Raw genomic sequence first — 12,306 nt, forward strand, 5'->3', positions numbered from 1 at the left:
GCATTCAGAGGAACCCTGGCCCGAATCGCCCTCCGGGTGCTGTTTGCTGAGCCCCTGCGCCCCCTTCACGTGTGCTCTGCCCTCGAACTGGGTGTTCTGTTCATCCCCATTTCACAGGGAGGGAAAGCGTGGTCCTGGGAGGCCAGGTGGCCTTCCCAAGGTCCCAGGTGAGGAGTGGTGCCTCAGAGTTGCACTTGCACCTGTGTCTGGAGACGGTTTATTGAGCTGTTGGAAGCCCGCTCTGAGGCCAGGCGGCTCAGCCCTGCACGAACCCGGTGTGCCGAAGCAAGCCGGAACCGGAGTGGGGCCACAGGAGGATCTCGGGGACGGGAGAGGGCAGGAATTGGAAAAATTACAACAGCAGCTTGCAGTGGCCGGCACTCCTTTCAGCACTTTATACTTGTCCTCTCAGCCACCCCCGGAGGTCAGCTCTCTTGTCTCCCCATTTTACAGAGGAGGAAACTGAGGCAAGGAGCGTAAGTGACTCACCCAAGTTCGGTAGAGAAGCTGGGATTCATGAAGAGGATCAAGTTTGGGACCGGAGGAAATGTGGAACCTGGAAGGGGCGGATGAGAGACCTAGGAGTGAGGACGGGAGCAGGGAGGGCAGGTCACAGTGGCTGGCTGGGGAAGTGAGATGGTAAATGGCCCAGACATATGGGTGCCTGGGTCTGTGCTGGGGGTCTGGGAGGCTCAGTCCTTACGACTCTCACACCCTCTGCGACCTACGCAAAGAGGCAGGGCCTGGCCCATGCACCCGAAGCCAGTGGGACCCGAAGCCCATGCACTCCCCGCAGTGGCTGCAGCCTCCTCATTCCCTGCCTCTTGGCAGGGCAGAACTCCTCGCTGTGCCCCTTGCACGACGCCACGCCCATTCTCCCACCACCCAGCCCCTAGTCTCCTCTCACGGGCTCGTGTGCTTCTCTCACACGGCTCTTCTCCCCTAAGGAGGTTGCACGCTGGGCAGGAGGGGTGAGGTGGGTGGCCCCACCTGATTCCCCAGTAGTCAGGAGCCTTTGAAGAGCTGAGAGGAGGGGCTTGGCGTCCCCGCCCCCTGACCCCCAGAGTGGAGGTGGGCTGCTTTCTTTCTCCTGCCCCCTGAGCTCTGACCTGTGCAGCATCCATCTCCGGAGAACCCTGCGCTTCCCCTCTCCTCCCTCCTCTGCCACATCTGTTTCCCGTCAGGCTCCAGCTGTGGCTCCCCGCTGCTGGCCCTGCCCCCCACGAGAAGAAAACACTAATGGGCTTTGCCTCACTACGGGGGGTGGGGACAGCCCTGCGGTGATCAATCCCAGCTGCCCAGTGTTTTCCCTCCGCAGAGGGGAGTTGTCTCCCCGCTTCCCCGGCTCCTCCACCCAGAGGCTGGGCAGGGCTGAGCCAGGACTCGTGGAGGGAAGGGGCTCTGATAGGGTCACAGCAGAGGAGGGGGGCGGTGAGGATGTTGCAGGGGCGTTTCCACAGGGACTCAGCTGGTTCCCCTGTTCCCCGCCTGCCCCCAGCCCTACATAATAATAATAGTAATAACACATATTACTGCTGGTCCCTTTGTTCTTTATGTGCCAGGCACTGTTCTAATAACTTTACAATTATTAACTTATTTACTCTTCACAACAACCCTATCAAGTAGGTACTTATTAGCCCCATTTTACAGAGGAGAAAATTGAGGCACAGAAAGGTTAAGTGACTTGCTAAAGGTCACACAGCAATTGTAAGCCTTGCAGAGCTCTTTATGGTTATACACTATTTAAGACAGTCATCTCATTTGCTTCTCTTGCTATCACACACCCAACGAGTGTTATTAACCTCCTGCCCAGGTTGCAGAAGGGCGAGTTGAGGTTCTGGAGGAGAAAGGTCTTTCCCAACAGCCCTCGGCAGGTAGGTGAAGCTGCAGAGCCCTGGGCAAGACCCTTAATGTCTTAGAGCCTCAGTTTCCTCATCTGTAAGGTGGATAGAGATATACCCCTCAAAGAAAGTGTGAGTTAGGTGGTACGATTTACGTGGCAGCGCTTTGTAAAGTGTAAACCATGGGGAGCAAGGTGGTGTCAGGCCTGCTGACTCGGACCTCTCCAGCCCCGCCTGGAAGACCGGTTCGGGGAGGGGGCCCTGGCCAGCATGAAGAGTGGGGGATGGGAGGTGGAAACCAAGCTGGGTTTGGTCTGGGAGAGGCGAGGCTTCAGAACTACTCACATCCACAGTCCTATGCAGCCGAGCAGAGTCTGTGTGGCACATGCGTGGCTGGGATCACTGGGATGAGGGTACAAGGCCCTGGATTTCAGCTCAAGATCGGGCAGCCTTTCTTACAGTGCAGGCAATGAACTGAACCAGTGAGCTCCGTGGGCAGGGGGCTCCCCAGCCCTGGGCATGCGAGTGATGCTCTCGGCTTGCTGTAGGTGTCCATCCCGGTCTGGGAGAACCGGGCATGCGACCTTCCTAGGCCTTCCTGGCTATGAAGGAATCCTGGCTTCAACTTTTAGTGACCCTCTACCAGCTGGCATCTCCCTTCCATTAGTAATAGTAATAATATCAGCAACATGAATAGCTTCTATATGCTATGCTGTTTCCATTCATGATCTTCATTGGGTTGTAACAATAATCTCGTGAGAAGTGTTATCAACGTCCCCTTTTACCGTTGGGGAAATGGAAGATTGGAGGTCAGGTGGCTTGCCGAAGGTCACACAGCTCGTAGGTGGCAGAGCTGGTGTTCAGGCCCAGGTCTGACATGAGGCCAAACTCTGTCTCCGCTCCTCTGGCCAGGAAAGCCGGTCATCTGAAAGCCCCTTGAGATGAGACCAAGCCTCCTGTCCTTTTCCCGGGCCTTCCCTGCGTGGCTTTAGGCCTGGAAGCGCAGGGGTGGGCTTTATGACCCCTGGATCAGAACCCTGCCCACCCACAGTCCCTACGCTCATCCCTAGAGCCCCCTGACTCTTCCATTCCCCATGGGCTCTGCGTGTCGCCTTGGGGCCAGGCACTGCGTAGTTGGGCAGAAAAGCCAGTGCTCCACTTTTGATCAGTTCACTGCCCGGGGCAGGGCAGTGCTCACTCCCAGCTTCTCTCCTGGGCCATCCTGGTCATGGTCACTTGGTCACGAGGTTCCCCTGCCCCACACCAGCCTGCAGTTCCTGCCCCCTCTCCTCGGCATGTGGCTCTAAGCTGGCCCTGACCAGCTCCCTTTGAGTCCCCCCGAGTCTGTGCAGGGCACCCTTCTGCATGCAGGGGGTCTGGGCTGGGGCTACGGCTGCCAGCCAAGCAACTGTCTGCCTCAGGAGGTGTGCCTCACAGCCTCCATAAATTTTCCAGGGGAATAACTCCTTGCTGGCTTTTGAGAGCTGAGAGGGAAGGAGGGAGCGGGGAAGCTCCCTGTGTGACAGCAGTGTGCTCATCCATGCCTAAGGCTGCGCAGTTTACAAACATCCAGACAGCTGAATCCCTCCAGTGCCCTGCAGACGAGGTGTGACGAGGGCCCACTTTACAGTTGTGGAAACCGAGGCTCCCTGAGGTCACACAGTGAGTGAGTAGCATCATGGGTCTGGCAAGTCACCCGCTTTCTCTGGGCCTCAGTTTCCCTGATAGGAAACAGTGAAGTTCTGCTCATCCAGCCCCTCACCAGACATGGCAAGTGCTGTGCCAGGCCCTCGGAAGAGGGGCAAATCAGAACACGGGCTGCTGACCTCAGGGAGCAGCGGGCTTGCTTGCCAAGCCTGAAGGGCTGGCACTGTGTCCAGGTTGAACTCTCCCTGAGTCCTGAGGCCGCAGGGGCAGGCACAAGGATGACAAGTGGCCTGGGAAGAAGTGCTGAGTGTGGGGGATCAGGAGAGGTGGGCCTGGGTCTCCGTTGCTATCTGCCTTGGTTTCCTCGTTTAGATAATATCTGTGCACCCCTGCCCTCCCTCCATCCTGGGCTTTTGTGAGCTTCAGGTGGTGGCTGCTCAGGGAGTACAGGGGGAGGGGAAATTGGCATCTAGACCCGAGTAGCTGGGTAGAGGACCCCCTCCCACAGCCCTGGTCCTGGCCTGGGGCTCAGCCTGTGCCTCCAGGACATGATCCTGCAACAGGAAAGAGGCAGGAAGGGCCCCGGGCACCTTGGGAAACAACCTCAGTGACTACAGCACTCTCTCTGGGCCTCTCTCTGTGTGTCTGTCTTGCTCCGCCTGTCTGTCTGTCTGTCTATCTGACACTCTCTCTCTGTCTGCTGTCTCTGCATCTGTCTCACTCTCTCCGTTTCTGTCTTTCTCTCCACCCCTCCTTCCTCCCGCCCTGCCCGGGGCCCTCTTCCTCCTTGCTCTCTGCAGAGACCCCTGGAGAAGCCCGATGGCCTGGACGTGTCCGACCAGAGCAAGGAGCACCCACAGCACCTCTGTGAGAAGTGCAAGGTGCTCGGCTACTACTGCCGCCGAGTGCAATGACCCGGCACCAGCCGCCACGCCACGGCCACCCTCCTGCCAGCCGGAGAAGACGCCACCTCCCCTGTGTTTCTCCATGTTGCTGCGTGTCCCCACATGCGTGGGGGTGTCCTCGCAAGCCTACGGGTCTGGGCAGGGGGGTCTTAGGTTCTTGTCTCATGTGTGTTGACAAACAGTGTTACTGATGTAGCTGTCCCCGCAGAGGGCCAGGTCTCTGGGACTCTCTACGGGTGGGCCTGGGTCTGTGTGGAGGGGACAGGGGCGAGCAGAGGTCGGTGCACAGGACCCCACAAAGCCCTCGTGTCCCCCGCAGGCTCTCCTCCTCTGAGACTTCCTTTGGGGTGAGCAGCCTTGTATTGGCCACAAGTGCACTAAATTTACTGTGAATCCCAAAGCCTGCAGGGGACTGTCTCCCCAGGACCAGCCAGGCCGCCTTCTCCTACCAGAACCTTCCAGTTTGCCCTGTGTGCAAAGCCTCTCTCAGAAAGCCCCATTTGTCTGTCCTAAGTCAGCAGTCATGGCGAGCTGATGCCTGTTCTAGCAGCTGCGGGGAAGTGGGCATCTCTGTCCCCTGCCCACCTTGAGCCCCACACCTGAGCATCTCTGATGTCACTGGCATTGCACCTGGGAGTTGCACGTCCCCTGCCCCTGTAGACCCAGAGATGAGGGACAGGGAGGCACTGAATGCTGGACAGTGTCCCAAGGTGTGACCTGGGGCACATTAGGCAATGCCTCCCCAACTCGCCACCACACGCGTTTCCCAGTTGCTTGGATTTTGTCAGCCCCATTCCCTTCTGTCCCCTTCCCTTCCCTCCCACGCTGGGAGCTGACCCCCTGATTAAAGTTGTGGGGCCCAGCAGGGAAGCCAATGTGTCAGGAAGAACACAGGCTTGCCGGTCTGGAGACCTAGGTTCAGATGCTGGCCCTGCCGCTGACGCGCTCCGGAACCTCGGGAAGGACTTCTCATCTCCAGGCCTCAGTTTCCCCACTAGTTAAGTGAGAGAGTGCCACTAGGGAGCAGAGAGATCCGTTCCAGTTCTGACGTGCTGGGATTCAGCCTGGCCGGGTGCCAGCTCCTGGAGCAGAAAGCCTCATTTGGAGAGTTTCACCAGGTCCCCTGCTTCGCACCGTTGCGCATCAGTCGGTCACTTAAGAGTTCAAGCTGAGGATGCCAGTCCTCCCCTGAGGTCCCCTGTGGTCCCAGCCCTACCTGTTGTCCCCCACCTCTGCAAAAATGAAGGAGAAGGATCGCCCCTCTTGCTCACACAGGGCAAACCCAAGACAAGCTACAGAAGCCCTCATTTGTAAAACGAGGATAATGATTTCCTACCTCCCGAGGGAGCAAGGAGGCCTCCTGGCATGTCACATTGGTCAGGGAGACACCGTCCTGGCTAGCAGGAGGGATCGCACTCCCCTCTCCCCTCTCTCCCCTATGAGAAGCCCCATTTTTATTGTCAGATCTTTCCTTTCTCCCAGGGAGAGAGAGAGAGCCGGCTGTCAGGACCGGGTCACTTAATTTTGCCCCAACATGCCTCTGTGGAGAAAAAAAAAAATCAGACCACAAAATGGGCCTGAAATTCAGTGTTTACCACGTCTCAAGGACACCCAACTGGTGCCCAGTTGCCTTTTATTTTCAAATGAAAATGCTTTGTACAACTGAGGAGTTATGGTGAAGTGTTAGCTAGGGGTCCAGGGAGCGAGACGAAGAGATGGAGTGAGTGGATTTGCAGCCAGGGGGCTGCAGGGTAGATTTCAGGGGGCCATGCCCTCTGAGCACTTAAAAAAAGTGTATTTGCTCCAGCCTGGGCCCTATACCTGCCTCCCTCCTGCCCACAGGGGGCAGAATGCCTGGCAACCTACTGTGAACACCCTCACCACCCACTGGGAATGCCACTGAGGACTCCCTCCCAGCTGCTCCCTGCTTTCTCCACGGTGTCAAGGTGAGCTGGAGTCGCCCTGGCCTGAGGCTCTCTGTCCCCTAGGAGAATCTGTTACTGTCAGTCATCCTAGCGCACTGCTAAAGATAAGGTTCGCAGTGGTGGGCAGTGCGCTTGTCTCTGCTGCAAGGACCAGGCCCCAACCCTTGCAGGGTCCTGGCCCCACAGGGAGACCCTGGTCCCAGGACGCCTGCGGCCTGCCAACTGTGCTGCAATGGTGGGGGAAGCCCACACCCTAAAAAGAACCCAGGCTCCAGACTGCTGGAGGCCAGGGCCTTCTGCAGGCCAACAGGAGATAGGATATCACCCCAAAATGACCTTTCCAGTGGGCTTGTCCAGCTGGCAGCCATTGCCCCTGCCATCTGTGCAGAGCTGGCCACTGCAGGGGCTGGGCCCTCTGCACTGCCCCCTCCTGCACTGTTCCAGCTCAATTTGGGAGCTCTCTGTGGTCAGCAAAAGCCACTGCTGTCCAGGCTGGGTGCTGTGAGAATTGAGTGCTCAGAGGGCCTGGGAGCCCCAGGGACAAGAAAGTGTGTGGTTTTCGTATGTTCAAAAGGGACAATCGCTTGCAGTTAGTGGATCTAGGGATCTAGTTGGGAGATAATGATGTTTACCCCATATGAAGTATTCAATAGTTCTACTTGTGAATTTGTATTTATTTTGAGTTATACTTGACACAGAATTCCTTTTTTTAAAAAAGAAAAATACTATGTGTGTATTTTGAAAAAAAATCATAGATGTTAAAATTTCTGCATGGTTACCAATTTTTCTCACAACACTGAATTTGTTATCTTCTCCCGAAAAATCTTCACATTGATTTTTGTCTGTATATATTTGAAGGCCTTTTTTTAAAAAAAGAAAAAGAAAAGAAAAATATAATTGCCCAATTTTTGAGATTCAAAAAACAAACAGAGAGGCATTTTCAAAACGTCAGAACTTTGAGGAGGGCAATAGAATATCAAACGAAGATTTCTGGAAGTATTTTGCAAACCTTTTGGTTGAGCTGCAAGAAAATATTTATGGTGAGAACTTTTCTCTTTTTCCTGTTGTTGGTTTTTTTTTTTTTTTTTTTGATTTTTTACTATGCTTTGGTCTGTAAAAAGTATGCAACTGAACTACAATAAGAAGGAAATATTGTCTACATAGAATATTATATGAAGTTGGTACATAATTCTGATGAGGAAAAAAAATCTTTGCAATTCTTTAAGCCATATTGTTATTCTGTGTTGTTTTCCTTGGATGAAAATATCAGTATTAAGTAGCCAGCATATTATTCAAGTGTTTAGACTTATTAATATGTTCCTGTCCTGTATTTATACATGTGTGTATTTTGGGAAGTATTGCCTTTTTTAAGGGAAACTATTATTAGATTAGTGAAGAAGGGAATGGTGACCCCTTCGAGCCTCTTCAGCTGAGGATAACCAGCACAGCATTGTAATCCATTCTCTCGCACCTTCTTATTATTATCTTGTTATTATGGTTATTAATTTTGTAGGGGGCTGGGGAGTGGAGTGGGCCAGGGGAACAAGGGGCACGTGACTAACCAGCCCCTCCATGCTCGGCCAGCTCCAAAGACGGCCTCCTTGGCCTGGTGGAGGGCCCCCGATCAACAGGGCCCAAGGAGGGAAGAGGAAGCAGGAGGCAGACTTCTCCACGCCCCTCTTTGGAGCTCTGCCATCTGAGCCATGCCTCTGGGCCCCATCCTCTTTGAACTTGGATATGTCAGCCAGAGACCTTACACCTGCCCTCTGACATCTAATAGACTTGAATCCACTCTAAACAAGTATTTAATCCAACATCACTACATTGTAGCCCAGCGCAACAACTAACTCTGAAGTCGGGGAGGCATTCCGGCCTTCAGGGAGGTGGCTGAGCCGTCCCCCGGGGGCTGGTGGCAGCAGGCTCACTGCTTTCTGTTGCCAACCCCTCCATTCGACATCCTCCACTCCCGTGTGGTGACCCCGTCCGGGTCTATCTCTGTTAATACATGTGTGTCCAGCTAAAAAGACAAACAGAACCCGTGGGCCCCGCTCGGTGGGCGCGTGGAGAAGGCTCCCGAGCTCCCCGAAGGGCCGTCCTCGGGATGGCATTCCGTTGTGTGCCTTATTCCTGGAGAATCTGTATACGGCTTGCCTATAGAAATATAGCCTTTTCATGCTGTATTAAAAAAACTTTTAAAAGCAAGAGAGGCTCGTGGATTTCCTTGTTCACCTAGAGCGTCAGTGGGGAGTCGGACGGTCTCGCGAATGTGTGAGGCCAAGTGGGACGGGAAGGACTTCAGGCTGCCCTTTCGCTCTCCTGCTACTGTGTCATCTTGTCCCTGCCCTGCCTCCACGCCACTCATTTCCCTCCTCCCAGCCCCTCTGCCCCCAAGCGGACGCTTTCTCCAGGGAGAGGGCCCTCCCCAAGTTGGGCCCCAGACTGGGCGAGATTGTCAGCACATTAGGTCACACGTTAGCTCAGCGATAGGACTCCCGGGTGACCATATATAGGAGAGAATCTTCCTCGGAGACAGCAGCCCAGGCCTCGCCGCCACTGCTCACACTTGGCCCTCTCGCCAAGACTGGGATTTGGGGCTCAGACGCTGGGTATCACACAATGAGCAAAGTGAAATATCCAGGGCCTCCTGGGAAGTCCCTGGGAGGGAGAACAGAGGGTCTTTCTTCTGAGCAAGGCCAGGACAGGGCTGGGCTGTCGCGGGTGAGGCTCTTGCTGAGGGCCATGGATGGGGAGCCACGGCGAAGCCAGCCTTAAGAAGCCACCTGGAGATGGAGTCCTTCGGCCAGGATCAGTGTGCTGGTCATCCTCAATCTTGCTGCTCACCAGAATCGCCTACGGGAGTTTTAAAAACCCCAAAGCCTTGATCCCACCCCAGAGACCCTTAAGAAATTGGCCTGGGTGTGTCCTCAAGTTCTTAAAGCCCCCAGACCAGGCCAGTGTGCAAGGCAAAGCGGCAGGCTTTGAAATGGTCCCTCGTGGTCCTGTGGGGCTGATGGTGATGTCAGCGAGGAGGCCAGTGGGCCGGGAGCTCCATCCCCACTGGAGGGCACCCCATCCTCAGCTCCAGCCAATCGTTGCTCTCCAAGAATATACTGCATGGGGACGGGGGCAGGAAAACTAGAAATTCAGTTTGTTTTGTGAAAATTTCCAATTTTTAAATTTTGGCAACTAGTCTACTCAATGTTTAAATAGTGTACAGGTCACACCATGTGTCTGTGGGCCAGCTCTCGCCTCCAGAGTGCAGCCTCTGAGATGGAGCAGAGAAAACAAAGTGAGTCCTTGGGACCAGGGACTATGGATGGGGGCTGTAGAGGACAGGCAAGAACAGAGACCCGCAACTCCAGAAGTGGGACCCCATGTCTTATTTGGGGTGCACAGTGAACCCCGGAAGCCACCAAGCCCTTTCCTGCTTGTTGGCACCAAGTGAGAACTCGCCGTGGGGTGCCCACCCTCAGAGTGTGTGAAACGGCAGGCAGGGCCAGAGTCAGGCTGAGCGCAAGCGGGTGTCAGTCCAGCCAGTATCCGCAGGGGTGCTGTGTGAGTGAGACAGCCCGGTGAACACAGGCCCGGTGCACAGCGTGGCACCCAGGAAGGCCCAGGGGATGTGGATTCCTTGCTCCCATTGTATGGCTCAGGCAGAAACGCCTCACCAGAGATCACACAGGAAGTCAGAGGGGGAGCCAGGCCTCCCCCCAGGAGCCCCGGGTTCATCTGTTCACCCACAGGCGCTCACTGAGCACCACTGTGTGCTGGGCTGAGGCTTCAAGGTTAACACTCGGTTATCTGCCCTTGTGTGTCAGTGTGCATGGCCCGTGTGTTTGTTTTGTTTAGTTTTCCGTGCAAAGAAAACAAACCCAAGGCAAACACAGCCTGCATTTCGACATCTCCTGAGCCGTGGAAACCAGTAATTCCCCTGGACAGGAAGGACTTCCGGTTGGACTTAATGTCCATGTCCAGAGGCAGCTGGCTGCTGAGAGCCCGGGAGCGACTGGAGTCCACCACAGAAAGGGGCGTCAGGGGACCCAGAGAGGACAGCCCAGCTCTGGGCCCGCCCCTGCCTCCTTCAGAAGCTGACACCCTCCCTAACCCCTCTTGTTTCTGTCTGGGCTGAAGGGAGGCCCCCAGAGGGAAAGAGCTTACTTGAGGTCATCCAGCGGGCAGGTGGCAGAGCCAGGATCTGAACCCCGAGTTCTCACTTCCCATTGCAGTGTTTCAGAGGCAGAGTTGGGGCTAAGCCCCAGGCAGCAAGCCGCGCCCAGAGTTGCAAAAGTGGGGCAAGGAGTGAGGGCCCCTGGGCTGAGGTAGTCTCGAGGGGCAGGTAACCCCAACCCACTCAGTGCCTGCTGCAGACACGGGGAAGGGAGGCCAGGCCAGTGCCCCAGGCCTAGTGGGAGAGAGAGGGCACAGGTGTTCAACCACCCCTTCCTCTCCCATCTCAGCACCAGAAGCGCTGGTGCCCAAGGAGCCCTCGTGTGACAAGGCTGCTGGCACCGCCCCCTCTCAGAGTGTGTGACGTAGAGCCTCTGAGGCTTATCTGTGAGCTGGGGGCAATCAGGACGCACTTGCAGGCTGCAGTGGACCCCGGGCAGTTCTGCAGGCACAGATGCTCCGTGATGGCTGCTTCTCTTCCCGCCAGCCCCCACTGCGAGGTCGCAGTTCCTCACACCAGGAGTCTAGGCCCAGGCAGCCACTGGGCCTCTGCACTGGGTCCTGGCCACAGGCCCACATCTCTCCTGACTCTCTGGCCTCATGCGTGCTCCTAACAGTCCTGTCAGGAGCGAAGGTAAGGAATAATATGCCAATATGGCAGGTGGAGAAACTGAGGTCTGGGGAGGGCCCTGATGCCCAGGATTCGCATCAGGGTCCTCCACCGCACCCTCAGACCTGGACGCTCTATGCTGTTTCTGACCCTGATGAGAGGCTTGGAGTGAATTTCCATGAGACCATTCAGGCCTTCAGCAAACCTTGTGCGTTTCCTCGGGGCCAGCTCCGGTGCCCTGAGCTGGGCGAGCTGGGGCGACGGGCCCCCGCCTGCCCTCAGACATCCTGACCCCAGCTCCCCACAGCCTGGGAAACCCGGGGTCAGGCCTCCAAATACCACCGGAGCTTCTCCCGGCCCGGCCCCCTCCTGGTGTTTGGGAGGGGGGAAGAGGCAGGAGGAGCTGAGACGAAGGGGCGCCACGGGCTGGGGGAGGGCTCCCTGCCTCCAGAGGCAGGCTTCTGGTTGTTCCCTGGAGCTCTGGCCGGAGCCAGGAACAGCCTGTCCTCAGGCACAAAGGCCTCTCTAAACACTCCCCCCAACATTTATCCAGAGATGTGAGAGGCCCTGTGGTCACCCTGCCCCTGCCACACGCGCACACACACACACTCACATCCGCATACCTATTTGCATATACTAACTTACATTCACACACACACACACACATTCACACACACATACCCAGAAACACTCATGACTGCAGCCCATTGGGAGTCCCGTGAGGGTGGGGAGCCCTGCGGCACCCTGTGTCTGTAAGCCCGAGCCTCTAGGCCAGCCCCTCTCCCTAAGCCCTCTTAGCCAAGGATCACTTTCAAGGAGGAAGAAACTCCGGCCCAGAAGGGAAATGGACTCCATGTGAATCTGCCCATCTCTTCCCCACAGGCCATGAGTCCCTCACCAGGAGCTGGGGACCCCGGAAGCCTCAGGTAGATGAGAGAAGCCAAGCCCCAACCCTTGGCTTAACACAGTGAGCAAAACCTGTGCTCATATCTCAAACAGCTGAGAAAATTCATGTTTCGTCAGGTGTAATGATAGCACTGGGGTCGTGTGAAAAACATCCTCGTCTATCAGACACTGGAGCATAAGTGGGTGATGTGAGAGGATGCCTGGGCTCTATTTGCAAAAAATCCAGAATATAGGGTGGAGGATTGAAACAAGACTGGCAAAATGATGACGACGGCTGAATTGGGGAGACGGGACCCTGGGGGTCC

The 12,306-nt window shown here is 55.9% G+C and overlaps 1 protein-coding gene across 2 annotated transcripts in view; it reads left to right on the forward strand.

The window, feature by feature from the left end:
- Positions 1–8,514, forward strand: part of ZCCHC24 (zinc finger CCHC-type containing 24) — a 62,651-nt gene extending 54,137 nt beyond the window's left edge. Inside the window, exon 4 of one of the 2 annotated variants that reach the window (XM_058543094.1) lies at positions 4,289–8,514. In XM_058543094.1, coding sequence (XP_058399077.1) covers positions 4,289–4,402 — 114 coding nt within the window. In that variant the 3' untranslated portion in view covers positions 4,403–8,514. The other variant, XM_058543095.1, reaches the window with a different exon arrangement.
- The last annotated feature ends 3,792 nt before the right edge of the window (positions 8,515–12,306 follow it).

The sequence above is a fragment of the Diceros bicornis genome, chromosome 6 (assembly GCF_020826845.1).
Source record: "Diceros bicornis minor isolate mBicDic1 chromosome 6, mDicBic1.mat.cur, whole genome shotgun sequence".
NCBI lineage: Eukaryota > Metazoa > Chordata > Mammalia > Perissodactyla > Rhinocerotidae > Diceros > Diceros bicornis.